This window comes from Pongo pygmaeus, chromosome 1 (assembly GCF_028885625.2).
Source record: "Pongo pygmaeus isolate AG05252 chromosome 1, NHGRI_mPonPyg2-v2.0_pri, whole genome shotgun sequence".
Lineage (NCBI taxonomy): Eukaryota > Metazoa > Chordata > Mammalia > Primates > Hominidae > Pongo > Pongo pygmaeus.
This window is the reverse complement of record NC_072373.2, coordinates 211,151,155-211,173,445: the sequence shown is the minus strand read 5'-3', so window position 1 is coordinate 211,173,445 and position 22,291 is coordinate 211,151,155. Positions and strand designations below refer to the sequence as shown.

The window sequence follows — 22,291 nt, the reverse complement described above, 5'->3', positions numbered from 1 at the left end:
ATAACGGTCATAGTTACCATTAAGGGAAGACCTATCTGTGCTACATCAATGGGGGATAATAATTACTTTACTCGCTGGGCGTGGTGGTTCACACCTGTAATCCCAACACTTTGGGAGGCCAAGGCGGGAGGATCACTTGAGGCCAGGAGTTCGAGACCAGCCTGGGCAATATGGCAAAACCCCATCTCTACTAAAAATACAAAAACTAGCTGGGCGTGGTGGTGGGCGTCTGTAATCCCAGCTATTCGGGAGGCTGAGAATTGCTGGAACCCGGGAGGCAGAGGTTGCAGTGAGCCGAGATCACGCCATTGCATTTCAGCCAGAGCAACAAGAGCAAAACTCTGTCTCAAAATAATAATAATAATAATAATAATAATAATAATAATAATAATAATAACTTCATTCAACCAAATACATTGTACATCTCACCTGGCCTGCCCATAAGCAATGGAGACACTGAAATAAACCATGATTCCTGCCCTCAAGGTCTAATGGAGGAAAGAGATGTACACAGCTATTCTAGAGGGAAATTGACATGAACAGAAGTTCTCATCCTGTGCTCCAGGATCACACTGGAGGAGGGAGATGCTCCCAGAGAGTCTTGGGAAGGCTTTCCAACCTGGAGCTGGAAGAATATTTGCCAGAGATGAAAGGAGGGGAAGGGAATTCCGGGCAGAGGGAAGGGCGCAGGCAACAGCTAGGAGGCACAGATGCAGGCTGGGTGTGGAGGGTGCGGGTAGGCTGGAGTACACCAGGGCGTTCCCAGCAGGCCACTAGGAGCCACCCAGGATGCTCGGCAACCTCATGAGTCAGACGAGCAGGGCTGTGTCTATCTGGAAGTTTCCAGCCAAGCTAGGTAAAACACATGGACACAGGTAACGATGCTGTAAAGCAAAATCCCCAAGTCCTACAATCGTGTCCCAGTGGTGTCCCTGAGCCACCACTTTCCAGAAGCAAAGTTATTTTCTCACCCCGTTGTTAAGCACACAGAATAGAGAAGGTACGGCCGCAATCCACCCAAGTGCCCACTGATTAGATAGGAACCCCCGAGGTGAGGCTGGAAGCTGGGGCCAGGAGCTCCACTCTTCCCAGGAGTCAGAGAAGTGAGTTCATTTGCTGGCTTTCTAGTTCCTAATAGTCCCTGGGGCTTTTCGGGATGCTTAAGCCAAGGGCGTGGGGCCGAGAGCGACACTAGGGTAACACTAGGCAAGGCTGAGCGACCCAGGCTACCAACAGCACGGACTTGAACCGGGTCGCATGCCGGAGCGGACGGGATGGGGTGCACCGCAGAACTGGGGACTCCTGGTGCCGGGACGCGGCGGGCTGGGGCGCCCCACTCTCGGGGCACGTCTGCAATGCCCGGTGCCCACAAAAAGGACACATCCATCTTTGTCACCCCGAGGCCTGGCACGGCCTGACGGCCCAGGCTCGGTAAAAGTCGGGCGGAGAGAGTGGAAGCGCAGAGAAACCCAGGGAGGGCCCTTTAGAACGGGCCAGGGCGCTGGCCAGGCGTCCCGGCCGCCCCACCACGCCGTCGGAGCGCGCCGAAGCTCAGCCTGGGGCCGGCGAGCTGGGAGAGGGCCCGGGGCCCCTGCCGCTGCGGCGCCCCCTCCTGCGCACCCGGAGGGAGAGGCCGCGCGCGCCCGCCCGCTCTTTCTGCGCGCGGCCCTCCCCGCTGCCCCCGCCCTCGCGCCCTGTTTGGAGGGAGCCACCCTGACATCGGAGCCGCTCCCCCGCGCCGCGCGCCCGCTCGGGGCCGCAGACAGCGCGCAGCGCAGCCCAGCCGAGCGTCGCGGGGCCGCCCCCAGCCCTGCCGGCCGCCTCGCCGAGCCTCCTGGGGCGCCCGGGCCCGCGACCCCCGCACCCAGCTCCGCAGGACCCGGCGGGCGCGCGCGGTAAGTCCCTCCCGGGCCGGCACGCGGGCGCCCGGCTTCCAGAGGCTTCGGCCGCGGGGGCAGTGCCGCGCCCCCAGCCCGGAGCTGCGTCCCCCGGCGCGTCCGGCGGCCGCGGGCACCGGGTGGAGGCGCCGCCGCCGAGCTCAGGAGCCCTGGGGGACCTGGCGGGCGCCTCCGGACGCCGGCGCTGGGGACGTGGGCGCGGCACGGGGTGGCCGGGGGGCACCGCCGCGTCCGCAGCCCGTCCCCAGACTCGCGCCGGGGTTCCGTTTCTCGATCGGAGTTTCTGCGGCCGGGAGAGAGAGGGAGCGAGGGAGGGAGATGCGTGGCCGGGCGGGCCGGGCTCGCATGTCCCCCGGCCGTGCCCGGGCCTCGCCGCGCCGCGCCTCTCGGCTCTGGACGTTTCCGCCTCCCGCGGCCCCCTCTGCTTCGGTCCCCACGTCCGTGTGTCTGTCTCTCCGTCGCTCCGTTTCCGCCGCTCACTTTCCCCGGGTCTGCCCGTCTCTTTCCGTTCCCCGCCTGCCTCCGTGTTCGGCTGCCCGCGTTTGTGTCTCTGCCTCTGGCTTTTCTGTCCCTCTCTCTGTCTCTGCGCTACCCGCTGTGGGGGTCTCGCCGTGTGTCTGCGCGTCTCCCTGACCCCCCGCCCTCCGATCCAGACAATCCCCCCAGTGTCGGAGGCTCGCCTTCCCCCAGCGGGGTTCACGAATAGTTTCCTAGACCGGGTGCGCCAAACCCTCCCCCTGCCTCCCGCCGGCCCCGAGGCCTGGCCCGGGTCATCTCCCTGGAATTGAGTCTGGGGCAGGGAGAGCCAGCCTTTCCGGGGGCTCAGTTTTCTTAGGAATTCCACCCCCGCGAGGCCGGCTGGACGACAGGCCCTGCTGCGGGCCACCTGCCCGGCCCGCTCCCAGGGCGGGGCGATTCTGATCGTTTACAAGCGGCGGCAAAGGGGGCAGCCGCCTGCTTTGGCGTGGCCGGGGGTTGGCGGGCATCAAGGGAGAAGGCCACACTTCTAGGCTTTCGGAGGCCCTCGCTCCCCAAGCTGGACGCCACCAGCCTGTAACTAGGGGCACCCCAGGAAAACAGAGGTCAGGGCTGGAGGCCAAAGACCGGGTGCTGGCGGGGAAGCAATTTGTCAACAAGGAGCCCCTCACCCTTTGTTACTGCGGAATGGGGCCTCCCTAGACTCCCCCAGATGCTGGGACTGCTTGGGCGTGGTTTGCCTTGAGTTGGGGCCAAAGAAAAGGCGAGGCTGCAGCGTTTCCTCGGTGACCCCCACCGCTCTCCACCCACCCCTGCAAGCTGGACCTCTCTCCCGGGCCTGTGTTTTGGAGGAGTGGACAGGAGAGTAGGTGTTCTGCATCGGCCAGGGATATGGCCTCATTATTTTAAAGTGAAATTTCAGGCTGAGTTTAGCTGCTTCCCCCCACCCACAACCCCAAGGGTCGGAGGCTGCCGGAGCGGGCAGGGTTGTTGGTGAGGTCTGCAGTGGAACTTCTGCTGAGCAGATGTGCAGCCCAGCCCTGCAGCAGCTCATTAGCATGGATTTGTTTTGGAGACTGTTTTTGGTTTGCGGGCAGGAGGGTCTGCCGTAAGGAGGGCCGTGGCCTGGGTTGGGGGGCTGGCACAGAGGTGGCCAGGGCTGGAAGGTGCAGGCAGGCCTGGGTGGCACGGGGTCGGCCCTGTGTGTCCGCCCCTGGATAGTTGACTCGTGCTCTTCCCAGTGCTGAAGGAAGGAAGGAAAAGCCACCCTGCCGTGAGACTGGGGTCGTGGAATCACAGTGGCCTTAAGCAGTATGCTGGAGCCAGGCTCCTCCCTGGGGGATCTGCTGAAATGGACGTTCCCAGGCCAGGCTGCCCAATTTACAGGTTGCAAACGTGAAGCTTAGGGAGGGGAAGCAAATGGTCAGTGGCTCGAGCTGTAACCATTAGACTCTCCTGACTCCAGGCACACAGAGAGCCAATGTATGAGCTTTGGCCAGAACTCATCCTCAAACCCCAGGGTGAGCCCAGGAAACCCGGTTGGGCTGACCAGAGCCGGGGCCTGACCTGGGTGAGCAGGGAGCCCCAGGCCTGACACTGCCTCGCCCCTTCACAGAGCAACAATTTCAGTTGCACCATTCAAGGAAGTCCCTGTGCTCATTCCAAGACCTGGAGCGATCGCCCCGCCCTTGCCAAGCCCCAAGCCTAGGGCTGCAGCCCAGCTGCCCTCCACACCCTCTGCGCCCAGCGGCACACTCAGCCTGGCAGCAGGGCACAGCCTGTATTCTTGAAGTTGGATTCTGGAGGAGGCCGGTGTCTCCACGACCCTGTCTTAGAGTCTGAGTGGGATCTGCCTCCCAGTTCCCACCTTGGATAGGGAATCATGTTGGGCGGCCCTTGACAGTTTCTAAAATCCATTCCCAGCTGTCATCCCTCTTCCTTGAGTTTCACCTCAAGGTTTTCCCTAAATCCAGTTTCACTGGGGCAGATGCAGCCCAGACTGAAATAGCCTCAGGACCTGCCGAGGATCCTGTGGGAGCGAGGGGCAGAAGGGAGTAGGCAGAGGCCAGGGAGGGTAAGAGGCCCAAGCTAGCACTTAAAGTGGCACGGACTGAGGAATTAACTATGATGGGCGATCTCTCCAGAGGTTTCCATGTATTCTTCAGTTTAATTCTCACAGCTGTCCTGTGAGCTGGATATTAGCACTGTCCCCACTTTGCAGATGAGGAAACTGAGGTACAGAAAGGTTAAAATGGGCCCAAGTGATCCTAGTGCTTTGGGAGGCTGAAGTGGGAGTTCAAGACCAGCCTGGTCAACAAAGGGAGACCTTACCTCTCCAAAAAATACAAAAAATTAGCTGGGCATGGTGGTGTATGCCTGTAGTACCAGCTATTCTGGAGGTTGAGGTGGGAGGATCACTTGAGCCTCAGAGTTTGAGGCTGCCGTGAGCTATGATTGTGCCACGGCACTCCAGCCTGGGTAACAGAGTGAGATCCTGTTACAAGTAAAAACATAAAAATAAAAAGAGAAAGATTAGAATGGCTGAGCTAAGATTTGAACCCCAGTCTGTCATAATTGTGGAGAATGGAGGAGGAGATCCAGACCCTGCCCTTAGTGAGTGTGGGGGGAGAGGAAAGGTGGGAGAGGCAGGGGAGGGAGAGCTTCTGGTTTGAAAGCCACCAGCCACAAACGCTGCATGCTCATTGTGCATGTGGACTGTGGTGTCACCTGAATGCTGAGCCCACAGGTAGAATCGTCCGTCCCCATCAGCTGGGGCCAAGTGTGGGGAGGTTCCCAGAGGAGATTCTGGAAGCAGGAGGTGAAGATGGGTGGGGAGGGAGAGCCCTGCCTTTCCACTGAGGATTGGTCAGCCCTGCCCTCCAGGGCTCTGCACTGAGTGGTTGCTGGAACCGGTAACAGGAAAGGCCTGGGGTGTGTGTGTGTGTGTGTGTGTGTGTGTGTGTGTGTGTGTGTGTGTGTGTGTGTGCGTGTGTGTGTGTGTGCGCGTGTGTGTGTGTGTGCGTGTGTGCGCGCGCGCGTGTGCGCGTGTGCGTGTGTGCGTGTGTGTGTGTGCGTGCGCGCGCACGCGTGCGCGCTTGTGCGGATATGCATTTTCTTGTGCATATATAGGCATGCTTATATATGTGTCTGTGTGTTCTGTGTTCATAGGGGGTGCAGGTGGTTTGGGGTATGGCTACTTTTGTGTGTGTGTGGGTCTGGGGTGAGTGGATACACTCTACCTTGAAAATCCTGGTATATCTGGCTTTGAGTGACCTTGAATATTCAGACTTAACCCAGAAGAGGAATTGGGGAGGATGGTTCACTTGTTATACCAAAGCCGATCCACTCTACAAAGGGTTTCGCTGTGGGCGGGAGTCAGGAAGAGGTAAGTGTTCCTTGAAATCTAGGCCACTCCTGTGTATTTAGGGTGCATTTAGGATGCCTTTCCAGGTACTGGAATCCAAGCAGTGGGGCTGGGGGGCCTCAGCGGCAGTGCTTTTAATCGAAGCCCCTTTCCTGGGGGCTGGGAGGCCGTTGCTCCTGGCCTGGCTGGGCCTCGGAGTCCCGTGGGGAGCACATTCAGGTGCCCAGGCCGTGCCTCATACCTGGGGGGGTCACAGGAGGAGGGCTGGGCCCCAGCATCTCAGTTTTGGCAGGCATCTCAGGAAAGAGGCTTCACAGACCTGACCCCGAAGCTGGCCTTCCTGGGGGACCCTCTGGACCAAGACTTCCAGGAAAGCAACCAGGGCAGGGTTGCTGTGTTTGTTCCCTGTCCTCTTCCCTGGAGTGGGAGCTATGGGTGGGTCACTTCCTTGATCTGTGCCTCAGTTTCCACAGTGCCAAAATGGGTCTGCTGCTGTCACCTCCTGGGGAATTTCCTTTCTGTGTGGGCGGCAGCTCAGAATGTACCAGGCATTGGCAGGGGGCTGCTGAGGAAGTGGAGGGCTTGGATTTGGGAGTGGTGGGTGGGTGGGGTTGGGAAGACACTCACCTGTGCTAAGGACACCTCCTTTAAAGCCTCACAGCGCCTCTGTGAGGAAGGATCGTGTCACACATAACTTTACCAGGGCTCCAAGAGCCAGGGTCAGCCATGGCCACAAGACGGTTGGCTAGGGAGACAGGAGTGGGATTTGAATTCTGGTCTGTGGAGCCCCCAAGCTTCCAGTCCAGGCAGTGGCTGAATGCTAGGGTGCTAACAGGAATGAGAAGCACAGTGGGCTGGGGCAGTGGCAGGAGCTCCAGGCCTCATCCTGACTCCAGATTCCATCGTTTCTTGCTTCCTTCTCTTTGGTGAACCTTTTCACCTGCAAGGGTAGCCAGGGGTTAACCTGCTACCGTCCAGGTTCAAATCCCGGTTCTCCTGTTTACTAACAGTGTAAGCCCAAGCAGATTTCTTAGCCTCTCTGCCTCAGTTTCTTCATCTAAAAATGGGGGAAAGAATAGGATCAGGCGGTTATTGTAGGACAGAATAAATTAATATCCAGTCACACACCACATAATGATGAACCATATACACAGTGGTGCTGCCATAAAATTATTATTATTTTTATTTTGAGATGGAGTCTCGCTCTGTCCCCCAGGCTGGAGTGCAGTGGTGCAATCTCAGCTCACTGCAACCTCTGCCTCCCGGGTTCGAGTGATTCTGCTGCCTCAGCCTCTTGAGTAGCTGGGACTACGGGCATGTGCGACCACACCTGGCTAGTTTTTGTACTTTTAGTAGAGACGAGGTTTCGCCATGTTGGCCAGGCTGGTCTCGAACTCCTGACCTCAAGTGATCTGCCCACCTCGGCCTCCCAAAATGCTGGGATTACAGGCATGAGCCACTGCGCCTGGCCTCCCATAGGATTATAATACCATATTTTTACTACACCTTTTCTTTCTTTCGTGATTGTGTAGTGGCACGATCCTGGCTCACTGCAGCCTCAACCTCCCAGGCCCGAGTGATCCTCTCACCTCAGCCTCCCAAGTAGCTGGGACCACAGGCATGCACCACCACGCCTGGCTAATTTTTAAATTTTTGTAGAGATGGGATCGCCTTATGTTGCCCAGGCTGGTCTTGAATTCCTGAGCTCAAGCAGTTCTCTCACCTCGGCCTCCCAAAATGCTGGGATTACAGGTGTGAGCCACCATGCTTAGCCTACTTTACGTTTTCTTTTCTTTCTTTCTTTTTTTTTTTTTTTGATACAGAGTCTCGCTCTGTCACCCAGGCTGGAGTGCAGTGGCGTGATCTCGGCTCACTGCAAGCTCTGCCTCCCGGGTTCACGCCGTTCTGCTGCCTCAGCCTCCGTGTATGTTACAGTGACCTACAGTATTTAGTATAGTCACACGTGGTCCAGACTTGTAGCCTAGGAGCAATGGGCTATGCCGTATAGCCTAGGTTTGTAATAGACTAGACTATTCAGGTTTGAGTTCACTCTGTGGTGTTCACAGAGCAACAAAATCACCTAATGCCCCATTTCTCAGAGCGCATCCCCGTGGCTAAGTGACGCATGACTGTAATTGCGCTCTTACATTTAGTTCAGAATTCAGAACCTCTGCTTCCCTCCTGAGAGCCAGCTCTGACTGCGCCAACTCAAAACAACTGTCCCCTATTTACCCACGTCCCTGGACCTCCCCTCAGGGGAGTGTCTGAGTGGGCATAGGGTCTGTGCCCCCAGCTCCCTGCTCTCACCCTTGCCTTTCTCCCCACCCTCCTAGAAGTGAGTGAGTGAGTGAGTGTGGAACTGCAGGGCCCTGAACGGCCCAGGACAGGGCATTGCTTTGCCTGACTTGCTGGGGGCCTTGGGACAGCCCCTTGCAGAGCAGGGAGACTTGGCCTGGGAGATCTCCAACTTTCCTTCCCGCCCTCGCTTTTGGGGAGTCCCATGACTTGCTGTGTGACCTTCATGCCGGGAGGAAGGGTTGAGAATCTGGGTGAGGCTTTCAAGGCTTAGGAAGGAAAGTACGATCGCTGCTTAAAAAAAAAAAATAGATGAGTTGCTCCTTGAAAAAACAAAAAAGCATAAACCAACAAAAAAAGAAAACGTGCTAGCCAAGAGCCCACCCCACTGGTGGGGGCAGCCTGGGCTCTTCGGGGCTGGGCAGGAGGGCGGGTGGAGGCAGGTGTGTCTGGATGACAGCTGTGTGTGGGAGAGACTTCATCTGGCATCCTCACTGCCTCCTGTTCCAGCCCAGCCTTGGCTCTGATGCTGGCCCAGCCTTTCCCATGATCCCCTGGGGGGAAGAGAGCTGACCTTAGTGGGTGCCTCCTAGGTGCTGAGTACCTTCATTTACTCCTCCCAGTTCTTCTCCAGGGAAGGCGCAATGCTCCCCATGTTAGAGTTGAGAAAGGCAGTTTCTGAGGACTGAACTTATTTCTGGGAGTCACACAGCTCCTAAGGGGAGGGGCTGCAGTTCAAACACTGGAGACTCCAGGGTCCATGCTTCCAGGGGGATCCCAGGGAAAATGCTGGAGCTCCACGCTGCTGACCCGGGGAGGCCAAGGCCCCAGCGCCCTGCGGAGAGCCTGCCAGGGCCTGGTGGGTTGGGTTATAGCACCCCTCTGTGGGCACAGCTGGCCCTGTGATGACCTCAACTGTGTACTGGAAAGGGTGGAAGGTAAGGAGGGGGACTTCTGCCTCAGTTTGTCTCATTTCTCCTAACCTCTGCCCCAGCCTGACCCTGATAACCAGTTCCTGATCTCTGGGCCTGCAACCTCCTCCAAAAATCACCATTACCCTATTTCCCAGTAAGCCTCCATTAGCCTCAACCCCAGTCTCAACACTCGGCTTCAGCCTGGTCCTGACCCACAGCCTCAGTTGTGACCTCTCCTAATTCCAACTCCAAGTGCTCACCCCAGCCTGCCTCCCTCCCTCTGTCCCTCCCTCCCTGCCTCCCTCCCTCTTTTCTTTCCTGTCCTTTTTTTCCCTTTCCTTGTCGACAGGTTCTTGCTCTGTCACCCAGTCTGGAGTGCAGGGACTCAATCATGGCTCACTGCAGCCCCAAGCTCCTGGTCTCAAGCCATCCTCCTGCCTCAGCTTCCCACATAGCTGGACTACAGGTGCACATCACAATGCATAATGTGATAATAAAAAATGTGTTATCACAATGTGATAATAAAAAATATTTTATTTTATTTTTTTTAGAGACCAAGTCTCACGTTGCTTCCCAGGCTAGTCTTGAACTCCTGAGCTCAAGTGGTCCTCCCGCTTTGGCCTCCCCAAGTGCTGGAATTACAGGTGTGAGCCACCATGTCTGGCCCAGGCTACTTTCATTACAACCCTCGTCTCAATTCCAAATCCACATCACTTCCTGCCCCAGTCACCTCCCTGGCCCCCTGTGACCTGTTGTTCCTGAGGAAGCAAGATGAGGTCAGATATAGGAGGACAAGGGTCCCTGGACCTCTCCTAAGGGTCTAGGGGGCCAGTCCAGCCCAGGGAGCCCTGGCCTTAAATGAACCTTCAGGACCCTTCAGGTGTGCTCTGGGCAGACCCTGACTCAGGAGTGAGGAAGCCTCCTGCATGCCAGGCTTGTTGAAAAATTCATTGGGTTGCCAGTTAGGGAGGAATCCATTCTATTTTGTTAGGATGTGGTTGTACTGGAAACATGGGCTTTGTCAGCGAGACCAGAAATGCGTGGGTGAGGGCCTGGATCGTGACAGGAACTCATTTGGGAGGCGGTGGGGGGGCAGCTTGTCCGACCTCACTTCCAGCTGCCCTTCCTCCCCAGTGGGCTGGGAGTGGGGCTTATCCCGGCATTGGGGTCCCCTGAGATGGAGACCTGCAGGAGAGGGGCAGGAGCTGGGGGAACTTGCTGGATGGGGAGCGGACTGCCTGGAGGGGGTCACAGCCCTGCAGGAGCCCCGCTCAGCCAGCCCACCTCTAGACCTCTGCTCCCCAGACACTTTATAAAGTACTTGGCTCAGGGCTGGGCTTGGTGGCTCACACCTGTAATCCCAGCACTTTGGGAGGCCGAGGTGGGCAGATCACTTGAGGTCAGGAGTTGGAGACCAGCCTGGCCAACATGGTGAAACCCCATCTCTACTAAAAATACAAAAATCAGCCAGGTGTGGTGGCGAATGCCTGTAATTGCAGCTACTCTGGAGGCTGAGGCAGGAGAATCACTTGAACTCGGGAGGCGGAGGTTGCAGTGAGCCGAGATCATGCCATGACACTTCAGCCTGGGCAACAGAGTGAGACTCTGTCTCAAAAAAATAGATAAGTAAGGCCGGGCGCAGTGGCTCACATCTGTAATCCCAGCACTTTGGGAGCCCGAGGTGGGCGAATCACGAGGTCAGCAGATCGAGACCATCCTGGCTAACATGGTGAAACCCCGTCTCCACTAAAAATACAAAAAAATCAGCAGAGCATGGTGGCGGGCGCCTGTAGTCCCAGCTACACGGGAGGCTGAGGCAGGAGAATGGAGTGAACCCGGGAGGCGGAGCTTGCAGTGAGCCGAGATCGCGCCACTGCACTCCAGCCTGGGCGACAGAGTGAGACTCTGTCTCAAAAAAAAAAAAAAGTACCTGGCTCTGCCATCTCCATGGCCCATGGTAGGATTGTCCTAAATGGGATGCCCAGTCTCAGGCCACCTGACTCCTGGTGCTGGGCTTCTGTGGGGCCACTGGGACCAGGACCTGTCTCCTCTTCCTCCTGATTTAGCCTCACCCAGGACCCTCTAGGGACTGTCCCAAGGTAAAGAATCCCTGACTGAGTGCACAGCTGCCTAGGAAGCCTGATCAAAACGCAGACTCCTACCCACCCTAGAACTTTTACTCCACAGGTTCCTGGGGAATTTTGATCATTTGTCAGGTTTGGGAACCACTGGCCTGGCTCACTGCACTCATTTTACAGGTGGTGGGGAAACAGGCCTGAGTGTCCTGGTCACCCAGTACACGTGGACCCATGCCCTTTCTCCGCTGTGCCGTCCTCCGAGGGTTTGGGGGCCTCCTTGAAGAAGGCACTGCCCTCATCTCCGAATGTCTCTGAAGCCTCCCTCCCCCGTGCTTTTTGCATTGGGGGGCATGGGTGAAACAACCTGGGGCGAGTCTCCTGCAAGCGGAATCCTTTGACACAGACTGCCCTGCAGCGCCACCTTGTGGCAGATCCCGGTATTGTTTTAGTATAGCATCCTATAGCAGGGGAATTTGCAAATGGCCAAGTGCTTAGCTTTGATTGGCTCCCGCTTGACTCACGTGTTAGAATGGGGCTGGGGACAGTGATCTGTGTAGAGCCCTCGTGGATTCGAGTTTCTCGTGAGGCATCTTAGAAAACAATACTGTCTGGTTCAGGGTCAGTTTTTTTGACTGAGGTCTGGCCAGCCAAGGTGGCCCAGGAATTCACTGCAGGCCAGGTGCGGTGGCTCACGCCTGTAATCTCAGCACTTTGGAAGGCTGAAGCAGGAAGATCGCTTGAGCCCCAGGAGTTTGAGGCCAGCCTGGGCAACATGGCGAAACCTGGTCTTTACAAAAATTAGCCAGGTGTGGTGGCGGATGCCTGTAGTCCCAGCAACTCGGGAGGCTGAGTTGGGAGGATCACCTGAGCCCAGGGAAGTCGAGGCTTCAGTGAGCCGTGATCATGCCACTGCACTCCAGCCTGGGTGACCGAGTGAGATCTTTTCTCAAAAAACAAAACCAAAAAGAAATCACAGCAACGTGAAGGTTAAGGCTAACTTTTCAAACATCAGAATCCTGACAACGGTTGCAGTGGCTTTCCAGGAGACGTGCTGTGTGGCCAGCCCCTCGAGCGCTGTGTGGATAACTTTTTGTGTGTTTTCCTGGATGACTCACAGCATCAAAGGGAGAAAGGAGGTAGTAATTGTTCAGCACTTGACATGTGCTTGAACACTTCGTAATTGCAATCCTGTGCCAGGCAGTGGCACCATCTCCCCTTTTTAGATGAAGAAACCGAGGCACCGAGATAAAAAGTAACTTGCTCAAGGCAACATAGGAAGTTGTAAAACCAACCAACGCATATGGAATGTGTATTATCTGCTAGGCTCATTTAATATCTCATCTGACCTTCCAGATACCCATCTGATGTAGGTACCACTCCCAGCTCCAATTGTGAGATTCAGAGGGGAGAAATAACTTGTCCAAAGTTGCACTTGGTTAGTAAGTGGGAGAGCTGGTGTTGCGCCAAGGAGTCGGATGCCAGAGCCCATGCTGTAACACCACTGCCCGGCCCCCTGCACCTTGCTGTGCCTCACCTGGCACCTGTGCTCCGTTCTAGGGCTCTGGAGGCCACGGGCATGATGCTTCGGGTCCTGGTGGGGGCTGTCCTCCCTGCCATGCTGCTGGCTGCCCCACCGCCCATCAACAAGCTGGCATTGTTCCCAGATAAGAGTGCCTGGTGCGAAGCCAAGAACATCACCCAGATCGTGGGCCACAGCGGCTGTGAGGCCAAGTCCATCCAGAACAGGTGGGACCCGAGGGGTGGGTGGGGGGATACAGACAGGGGCCCAAGGAGGGAGGAAGAGGACCAGAGCTGCCCAACCCTGCCTCCCCAACAGTGACACGGGCATGGTGGCCTCTCTTTCCACAGGGCGTGCCTAGGACAGTGCTTCAGCTACAGCGTCCCCAACACCTTCCCGCAGTCCACAGAGTCCCTGGTTCACTGTGACTCCTGCATGCCAGCCCAGTCCATGTGGGAAATTGTGAGTACTGCCTGCCTGCCCCACCCAGTCTTGGCCCGGAGCCTGCCCCAGCCTTGGCCTTTCTCCCCAGGCGCCTGTATTCCAGCAGATGGCCACAGGAGCTTAGCAAGGCCCCACTGTGTGCAGGGTGAACGGCTTGTGCTGGGGATACAAATGTGGGCCTCCCCACAGGATGGCTCAGAAGTCTGACACCAACTTGTACAGGACAGGGATGTTCCCGAAGTTCCATTCTGATGTCTGTCATGGGCTGAAGTCCTTTCAGGGGCTTTCTGTTGTTATAGGATGAGACCAAAATCTTTGCCCTGTCCCGAGAACCTGGCATGGCCTGGCTCAGTGGCCTTTCCAGCCTCCTCCTGCTTCCTGCCCTCCTTACTAGCTTGACGCTTAAACACAGCCGCCTCCTTTCAATGCCTCGCACCTGCTCCGTTCGCTCCTACCCCAGGGCCCTGCACCCGTTCTTTTCCCTGCTTGGAACACCACCTCTGTCCCCCTTCTCTAGTTCACTTCTATTCATTCTTCTGCCCTTGGCCCAAGCAGCGTTTCCTCAGGGCCCCTTTCCAGGCCCCCTGACTGGAGCACACCCCGGTACCGTTGGCTCTCAGAGCACAGTGTGCCTCCGCTTCAAGCGCCTTTCACACCTGCAGTCTTCCACCTGCATCTGGGTGATTTTGACAGGTCTGTTTCCCCCACTAGACTCTGATTTCCTTGAGGGAAATGTGTCTTTGTGTCCCCAGAGCTGGCACAGGGTAGGCGCTCTGTGGAAGGGACGAAGGAAGAGAGGAAGGGAGGGAGAAGGAAAGAAGGTACTTAGATAGGTGATGATAGGGGCAGAGTAGGAGGTAGATGGGGTTCCTGCAGGGTGAGCCTCAGCTGGCCTGGGCTTTGGGATGGGGCTCTTTTGAGGAAGTGAAGTCTGGGCTCAGACCCAAAGGCACAGTTTAGGGCATGTGGTAGTGGTGGGGGTGGTTGGGGAACCTTCCAGGCAAAGGGAACAGCATGTGCAGAGTCCCTGAGGCAGAGCCCAAGCACAGGATTGGTAAGAGTGATGCAGGGTCAGGGTTAGGGAGGCCAGCCAGCCGGCAGCACCTGAAGCTCCTGGGTGGCCTTAGTGAGGGGTCAGGGTTTGTCTCCAAGTGCAGGGGGATCACGGCGGTGGGGGCGATTTTAGCAGGGGCAGGCCACACTGGTGGCTGCTGGTGGGGAATGGGTGGGAAGGTGGCAGGACTGGATGTGAGGAGACAGCTCTGGTGGCTTGTGCAGGGGTTCAATTTCCCCCTCCCCATGGGACCCCGGAGCTAACTGGGCATCACAGGTGAGCTCTGGGATTCTTGATCCCATGAGGAAGTATTACCCTAGGGGCTTCCTTGCCTGCCCCAGGCCTTTGGGAACATGCCTCCACTTCTCTCTTGCCCTCTGCAGGTGACGCTGGAGTGCCCGGGCCACGAGGAGGTGCCCAGGGTGGACAAGCTGGTGGAGAAGATCCTGCACTGTAGCTGCCAGGCCTGCGGCAAGGAGCCTAGTCACGAGGGGCTGAGCGTCTATGTGCAGGGCGAGGACGGGCCGGGATCCCAGCCCGGCACCCACCCTCACCCCCATCCCCACCCCCACCCTGGCGGGCAGACCCCTGAGCCCGAGGACCCCCCTGGGGCCCCCCACACGGAGGAAGAGGGGGCTGAGGACTGAGGCCCCCCGACTCTTCCTCCCCTCTCATCCCCCTGTGGAATGTTGGGTCTCACTCTCTGGGGAAGAGTCAGGGGAGAGGCTGAAGCTCCCCTTTGGCACTGGATGGACTTGGCTTCAGACTTGGACTTGGAATGCTGCCCGGTTGCCATGGAGATCTGAACGGGAGGGGTTGGAGCCAAGCTGCACAATATAATATATTCAAGAGTGGGGGGAGGAAGCAGAGGTCTTCAGGGCTCTTTTTTGGGGGGAGGGTGGTCTCTTCCTGTCTGGCTTCTAGAGATGTGCCTGTGGGAGGGGGAGGAAGTTGGCTGAGCCGTTGAGTGCTGGGGGAGACCATCCAAGATGGCATGAATCGGGCTAAGGTCCCTGGGGGTGTAGATGGTACTGCTGAGGTCCCGGGCTTAGGGTGAGCATCTTGCCAGCCTCAGGCTTGAGGGAGGGCTGGGCTAGAAAGACCACTGGCAAAAACAGGAGGCTCCGGCCCCACAGATTTCCCCAAGGCCTCTCACCCCACTTCTCATCTCCAGGGAAGCGTCGCCCCAGTGACACTGAAGTGGCCCTCCCTCAGCGGAGGGGTTTGGGAGTCAGGCCTGGGCAGGACCCTGCTGACTCGTGGCGAGGGAGCTGGGGGCCAGGCTCTCCGGGCCTTTCTCTGGCTTCTTTGGTTTGCCTGGTGGGGGAAGGGGAGGAGGGGAAGAAGGAAACGGAAGAGTCTTCCAAGGCCAGAGGGAGGGGGACAACCCCCAAGACCACCCCTGAAGACAAGCATCCCCCTCCTCTCCCTGTTAGAAATGTTAGTGCCCCGCACTGTGCCCCAAGTTCTAGGCCCCCCAGAAAGCTGCCGGAGCCGGCTGCCCTCTCCTCTCTCCCAGGGATGCTCTTTGTAAATATCGGATGGGTGTGGGAGTGAGAGATTACCTTCCTCGCCCCGAGGTTCCAGAGGCCCTAGGTGGGATGGGCTCGCTGAACTTCGAGGAACTCCAGGACGAGGAGGACATGGGACTCGTGTGGATAGCCAGGGTTCACATGGGCTCTCTCTGGCTCCCCAGTTCTGCCTGCCTCCTCCCTCCCAGCTGCACTTTAACCCTAGAGGGTGGGGACCTGGGGGGAGGGGCAGGGCAGGCGGGCCCGTGAAGAAAGCCCCTCGTTGCCCAGCACTGTCTGCATCTGCTCTTCTGTGCCCAGGGTGGCTGCCAGCCCACTGCCTCCTGCCTGGGGTGGCCCGGCCCTCCTGGCTGTTGTGACGCGGGCTTCTGGAGCTTGTCACCATTGGACAGTCTCCCTGACGGACCCTCAGTCTTCTCATGAATAAATTCCTTCAACGCCTGTGTTCTCCTCCTCACTGACTGGCTCTGCCGACCCAGGATCTACGGAAGCACCGGCAGCGAGGCCCAGGGGCAGCAGGGCCTGGGCCCAGGCAGTGGGGTGCTGAGCAGACCTGCCTGGCCCCCACGCGGCACTGTTGTCTCTGCATCCTTGTGGCCCTCTCCCTGTCTTGCCCTGTGCACCCCTGGCTCCTGATCCTCTGTCTCCCCAGCTTTCACCTCTTTCCTTGGGTGCCAGTTTCTGGCCTCGCATACACCTTGGGTGGGCCTCCAGAACTGGGCTTCATGGATTTTGGCCCCTGGTCTCCTGGGCTTGCCTCATGCCATCTCTTCACCCACACAATGGCCCAGGATCAGCCCTTGCCTGGGCCTGGCCTGCCTGGCCCCCTGGGAGAAGGGGAAACAGACAAAAGTATTGATTACAGATTAATATATAAGGCTGGGCCCTGTGCTGGGTTCTCGCCCAGTCGGCACCACCTCCCAGTGATGCGGATATTGTCCTCAATTTATAGATGAGGCATCTGAAGAGCAGGTGCTAGTAAGTAATTTTCCCAGGGTCATGCAGTCAAGAAATGTCAGCAGGACTGGAACCCAGGCATCGGCTCAGGGCCCACACCAAGCTTGGGCATGCCAGCACTCATTCGATCATTGAACAAGTCCATAGTAGGACATTTCACCTTTGTTTTATGGAGTGGGAAACTGGGGCTCTGGAAGCACAGGTGACTCGTATAAACTCGCAGTTCCCTTGACTCCTGACCTCACACCTGGACACTTAATGGCAGCACAGTCTTGGGCAGGACCCGCCTTCATCCTGTGTCTGGAACAAAGCTGGGTATACATTCATAGATAAATAAGGGCTGGGCACAGTGGCTCACGCCTGTTATCCTAGCACTTTGGGAGGCCGAAGCAGGAAGATTGTCTGAGCAACAAAAAGTGAGACCCTGTCTCTATAAAAAATCAAAAAATTAGCCAGGTGTGGTGGTACGCGTCTGTATTCCCAGCTACATGGGAAGTTGAGGCGGGAGGATTGCTTGATCCCTGGAGGTCGAGGCTGCAGTGAGTCATGTTCGTGTCACTACACTCCAGCCTGGGCGATAGAGTGAGAACCTGTCTCAAAAAAAAAAAAAAAAAAAAAAAAAAAAAAAAAGGGACGAAAGGAAGGGGAAGGGGAAGAAGAGAAAGGAAGGAAGAAAAAACAAGCTTGTAAGGGTCTGCTGGAAATAAAGCAATAAAGCAGGAAGATGAGTTGGCCTGGCTGGCTCAGCGTGGAATGCTAGCCAGAGTTCAGACTTCATTCTCTTTGCATTGAGACGCCCTAGAGGTGTCTGTGCAAAGCTGCGTTTCAGGAGATTAAGCTAGGTTGGAGGAGAGAGATGCTGGGGCTATCAGCGGGGACTGCAAGGCTGCAGGCGGGAGAGGATGGGGCCAGTTATGTCAGGCCGTGGGGTTGGAGAGGCAGGGCCGTGAGAAGCGCTGCTGATTGGATGTGGGAGCCCAGCGAGAGGGAGTAGCCTGGCTTGAGAGACGTCAATTGAGAAGCATCCCTTGGTGTGCCACCTTCCGGGGATGGAGGGAATTGCATCCTGCATCCTCCCCCAGTGAGGAGGGACTTAAGTTTTTGTTTTTTTTTTTTTTTTTTGAGCCGGGGTCTGGCTGTATCGCCAGGCTGGAGTGCAGTGGCGCGATTTCGGTTCACTGCAACCTCCGCCTTGCGGGTTCAAGTGATTCTCCTGCCTCAGCCTCCCGAGTAGCTGGGACTACAGGCGCACGCCACCACGCCCAGCTAATTTTTGTATTTTTAGTAAAGACGGGGTTTCACCATGTTGGCCAGGATGGTCTCCATCTCTTGACCTCGTGCTCTGCCCGCCTCGGCCTCCCAAAGTGCTGGGGTTACAGGAGTGAGCCATCGCGCCTGGCCTGGGACTTAAAGTCTTTACAAGGGATTAACACTGACAGCAGCGCAGATAGCAACGCAGGTCCCTCTCTTTCCACTTTGTTTGCCTGTATGGAGCCAGCTCTCAACTGGTTTTCTTCCTCTGCTCCAAGCCTCTGAGGAGATTGAGTCTGCTTGGGTTCAAATCTTAGCTGGACCACTGCCTAACTATAGTCTTGAGCAAGTCACATAAGATCTCCAAGACTCACTTTTCCTATGTGCAAAATGGGGAATAATGGTCACACCTACCTCACTCTTAGAGTGGCAGTGAGTGTTACGTGAGTCAGCACACGTGTAGAGCTCGGGATATGCCTGGCTTTAGTAAGACCTCAGGGGATGTCAGCTGTTATTATGATTGAGAATGAATGATTGGCCCACACTGCAGGGTGTTGCACTGATAGTTTTGTTCATTTACTCATTCATTGAACAGATATTTATTGAAAGCCTAATATGTGCGAGAGATCCAGTGTGAACCAGACAGATCCCTGCCTGCCTTCAGGGAGTTTACCCAGTTGTTCAGTTGCTTTCTGGCACAGAGCAGCTTTGGGCAGGCTGGCAACCTCCCTGGGGCCTTGATTTCTCCACCTCTGTCATGAGGAGCTTGCCCCGGTCCCCTGTGAACTGACAGGCATGGAAGGTCTGGGGCAGACGACTCCCTAAAAATCAGCTATTCCATAGTGGCACCTGCTATCTCATCTGGGGAGGAAGCTCTGATGGCTAGAAGTAATCAAGCAAAAGCTGAGTATTCTTGAAAGTCCCTCTTTACCCTGAAATGTTTATTTTTGTTTGTTTTTTGTTTTGTTTTGTTTTGTTTTGAGACGGAGTCTTGCTGTGTCGCCCAGGCTGGAGTGCAGTGGTGCGATCTCGGCTCACTGCAAGCTCCGCCTCCCAGGTTCACGCCATTCTCCTGCCTCAGCCTCCCGAGTAGCTGGGACTACAGGCGCCCACCACCACGCCTGGCTAATTTTTTTGTATTTTTAGTAGAGATGGGGTTTCGCTGTGTTAGCCAGGATGGTCTCGATCTCCTGACCTCATGATCCGCCCACCTCAGCCTCCTAAAGTCCTGGGATTGCAGGTGTGAGCCACCGCGCCCGGCCAACCCTGAAATGTTAAGAGGTCTAGGACTTCATTATTTCGTGACACAAATGACAGTTATAGGAGAGCACACACAAAGCGTCTATAAAGGTCTCAGCCAGGTGTGGGGCTCATGCCTGTAACTCTAGTGCTTTGCGAGGCTGAGGCAGGAGGATCACTTGAGGCCAGGAGTTTGAGACCAGCCTGGGCAATACAGCAAGACCTTGTCTCTACAAAAGACTTAAAAAATTTAGCTGGGTGTGGTAGCGCACACCTCTAGTCCTACCTACTTGGGAGGCTGAGGTGGGAAGGTAGCTTGAACACAGGAGTGCGAGGTTACAGTGAGCTATGATAGCATCACTGCCTCCAGCCTGGGCCACAGAGCAAGACTCTTGTCTCTAAAAAAGAAAAAAAAAAAGTCTCAAGTTCAAGACAATAACAGTATGGCCACAAGGTGGCACCATAACCCTGGCACAATCTTAAAATTTTAAATTTTAGCACAGAGCGTATTATAACAAACATCAGTGGATCCATCACCCAGAATGAACAAATGTTAAAGTTATTGCCAGGTTTTCTTTAGTTTGTTTGTTTGTTTGAGACACTGTCACCCAGGCTGAAGTTCAGTGGCTATTCACAGGTGTGATCATAGCTCACTGCAGCCTTGAACGCTTGGCCTCAAGCAATCCTCTCACCTCAGTCTCACAAGTAGCTGAAACTACAGTCGTGCACCACCATGCTCGGCTAATCTTTAGGTCTTTTTTTAAAAATAAAAGATATCAAGTATTGTGGGAAAAGTGAAAGCAGAAAGACTAATATTCTATGCACTACATACAGATTTTTACAAAGCAACATTTATCAGGCAGAATTTTTTACTCATCTCATTCACCGCTCCACTGCCTTGGTTTCATAGCAGCAGAGAATTTAAGAGGCTTTGCACAACTTCACAGAGCAAGTGGCAGACTCTGGATGATGAACCCAGGTTGCTGGGCTCCAAAATCCTTCCACACAGCACCTCTCAGGGTTGCAGTTGTCCACGTCAGAAATCCCTGGGCTCAAGGAGTTAGCAGAGAGCTGAATGCATTATGATTGTGCTGATGGGAACTCTAAGGCCAAGAGCTAGTTTTTTTTTTTTTTAGATGGAGTTTTGCTGTTTTTGCCCAGGCTAGAGTGCAGTGGTGTGATCTCAGCTCACTGCAACCTCTGCCTCATGGGTTCAAGTGATTCTCCTGCCTCAGCCTCCTGAGTAGCTGGGACTATGGGCGTGCATCACTACACCTGGCTAATTTTGTATTTTTAGTAGAGATGGGGTTTCATCATGTTGACCAGGCTGGTCTCGAACTCCTGACCTCAGGTGATCTGCCCGCCTTGGCCTCCCAAAGTGCTGGGATTACAGGCGTGAGCCACTGCGCCTGGCCAGCTAGCATTAACATAGTACCAAAGACACAGATTACATCAGTGTCATTTAATCCCCTCAGCAACTCTGTGAGGTGGGTGCTGTATTGTTCTGCTAACTATTACAGAAGAGAAAACTGTGACTCAAGGAGATGGAGCCACTGGCCCTGTAATCCCAGAGCTGGGATGGAGCGGGGATCCCAAGCCAGGTCTTTCTGACTCTCTGCCCAGGCTTGCTGTACTACATTCTGTTCCTTGGGGGCATGGCAGAAATCGTCACAGTGGTGCAGTGTGGTGGCAAGGAGGAAGGACAGGCCTCCTCTATCTGCTTAAAAGATGCTTCTGTGGCCTTTCCGCGCTATCTGCAGAGGGATCCATACGGCGTTGTTCTGGATTCCCGTCGTAACTTAAAGGGAAACTTTCACAATGTCCGGAGCCCTTGATGTCCTGCAAATGAAAGAGGAGGATGTCCTTAAGTTCCTTGCAGCAGGAACCCACTTAGGTGGCACCAATCTTGACTTCCAGATGGAACAGTACATCTATAAAAGGAAAAGTGATGGCATCTATATCATAAATCTGAAGAGGACGTGGGAGAAGCTTCTGCTGGCAGCTCGTGCTATTGTTGCCATTGAAAACCCTGCTGATGTCAGTGTTATATCCTCCAGGAATACTGGCCAGAGGGCTGTGCTGAAGTTTGCTGCTGCCACTGGAGCCACTCCAATTGCTGGCCGCTTCACTCCTGGAACCTTCACTAACCAGATCCAGGCAGCCTTCCGGGAGCCACGGCTTCTTGTGGTTACTGACCCCAGGGCTGACCACCAGCCTCTCACGGAGGCATCTTGTGTTAACCTGCCTACCATTGCGCTGTGTAACGCAGATTCTCCTCTGCGCTATGTGGACATTGTCATCCCACGCAGCAACAAGGGAGCTCACTCAGTGGGTTTGATGTGGTGGATGCTGGCTCGGGAAGTTCTTCGCATGCGTGGCACCATTTCCCGTGAACACCCATGGGAGGTCATGCCTGATCTGTACTTCTACAGAGATCCTGAAGAGATTGAAAAAGAAGAGCAGGCTGCTGCTGAAAAGGCAGTGACCAAGGAGGAATTTCAGGGTGAATGGACTGCTCCAGCTCCTGAGTTCACTGCTACTCAGCCTGAGGTTGCAGACTGGTCTGAAGGTGTACAGGTGCCCTCTGTGCCTATTCAGCAGTTCCCTACTGAAGACTGGAGCGCTCAGCCTGCCACGGAAGACTGGTCTGCAGCTCCCACTGCTCAGGCTGCTGAATGGGTAGGAGCAACCACTGACTGGTCTTAAGCTGTTCTTGCATAGGCTCTTAAGCAACATGGAAAAATGGTTGATGGAAAATAAACATCAGTTTCTAAAAAAAAAAAAAAAAAAAAAAAAAGATGCTTCTGTGGGCAAGGCTGAGGCTCTGAGCACCAAATAGCAGCTTAGAGTTGGTGGGTAGGTGCTGCAGGCTCTGAGGTGCCTGAGGGGAGGTTTTGACCATCTGTAATGGGCTCTCTTTGCCATGGGCATCGAGCAGATCTGGGTTTCAGTTCCACTTCACCACTTGCTGCTGGTGATCTGGGGCAAGGCCCTTGGCCTCTCTGAACCCCAGTTTAACGTCTACCTCTCAGCATTATTGTAGGTGTCAGAATAAATAACTGGAGGAGTAGGAACCGTACAACAAAGCCCCTGGGGACATCGCAGGAGCCTTCAATTTGGAAAGTATTATTTTTCTATTTCTGTGGAGAAAAAATGATCCCACCCTGTTCTCTTTATACATTTTCTTTTTCTCTTTCTCTTCTTTCTTTCTCTTTCTTTCTTTTCTTTCTCTCTTTCCCTTTTTTTTTTTTTTTTTTTGACAGAGTCTT

The 22,291-nt window shown here is 55.5% G+C and overlaps 2 protein-coding genes across 4 annotated transcripts; both read left to right on the top strand.

Moving 5' to 3' along the window:
• Positions 1 to 1,218: 1,218 nt before the first annotated feature.
• NBL1 (NBL1, DAN family BMP antagonist) lies at positions 1,219 to 16,016 on the top strand. Of its 3 annotated transcripts, none has more exons than XM_054503485.2 (4): positions 1,701 to 1,895; positions 12,584 to 12,772; positions 12,896 to 13,007; positions 14,427 to 16,016. In XM_054503485.2, the coding sequence occupies exons 2-4, from the start codon at positions 12,603 to 12,605 to the stop codon at positions 14,688 to 14,690; spliced, it is 546 nt and encodes a 181-aa protein (XP_054359460.1). In that variant the 5' UTR covers positions 1,701 to 1,895; positions 12,584 to 12,602; the 3' UTR covers positions 14,691 to 16,016. The 3 variants fall into 3 exon arrangements, with proteins under 3 accessions (XP_054359470.1, XP_054359460.1, XP_054359479.1); XM_054503504.2 differs by lacking the exon at positions 1,701 to 1,895 and adding an exon at positions 11,225 to 11,463; XM_054503495.2 differs by lacking the exons at positions 12,584 to 12,772; positions 12,896 to 13,007; positions 14,427 to 16,016 and adding an exon at positions 11,207 to 11,458 and having other exon boundaries at positions 1,219 to 1,895.
• A 3,905-nt stretch (positions 16,017 to 19,921) lies between these two features.
• Positions 19,922 to 21,814, top strand: LOC129016756 (small ribosomal subunit protein uS2-like). Its single transcript, XM_054456442.2, has one exon. It carries the CDS (start codon positions 20,841 to 20,843, stop codon positions 21,726 to 21,728), a length of 888 nt encoding a protein of 295 aa, XP_054312417.1. The 5' UTR covers positions 19,922 to 20,840; the 3' UTR covers positions 21,729 to 21,814.
• Positions 21,815 to 22,291: the final 477 nt, after the last annotated feature.

Excerpts from the sequence above, each read along its gene's own strand:
- NBL1 (XM_054503495.2), top strand. The coding sequence starts at position 1,258 with ATGCCGGAGCGGACGGGATGGGGTGCACCGCAGAACTGGGGACTCCTG. Across the intron at positions 1,896-11,206 it reads GGACCCGGCGGGCGCGCGCG|GTGGTGGGGAAACAGGCCTG; the intron begins GTAAGTCCCTCC and ends CTCATTTTACAG.
- LOC129016756 (XM_054456442.2), top strand. The coding sequence starts at position 20,841 with ATGTCCGGAGCCCTTGATGTCCTGCAAATGAAAGAGGAGGATGTCCTT.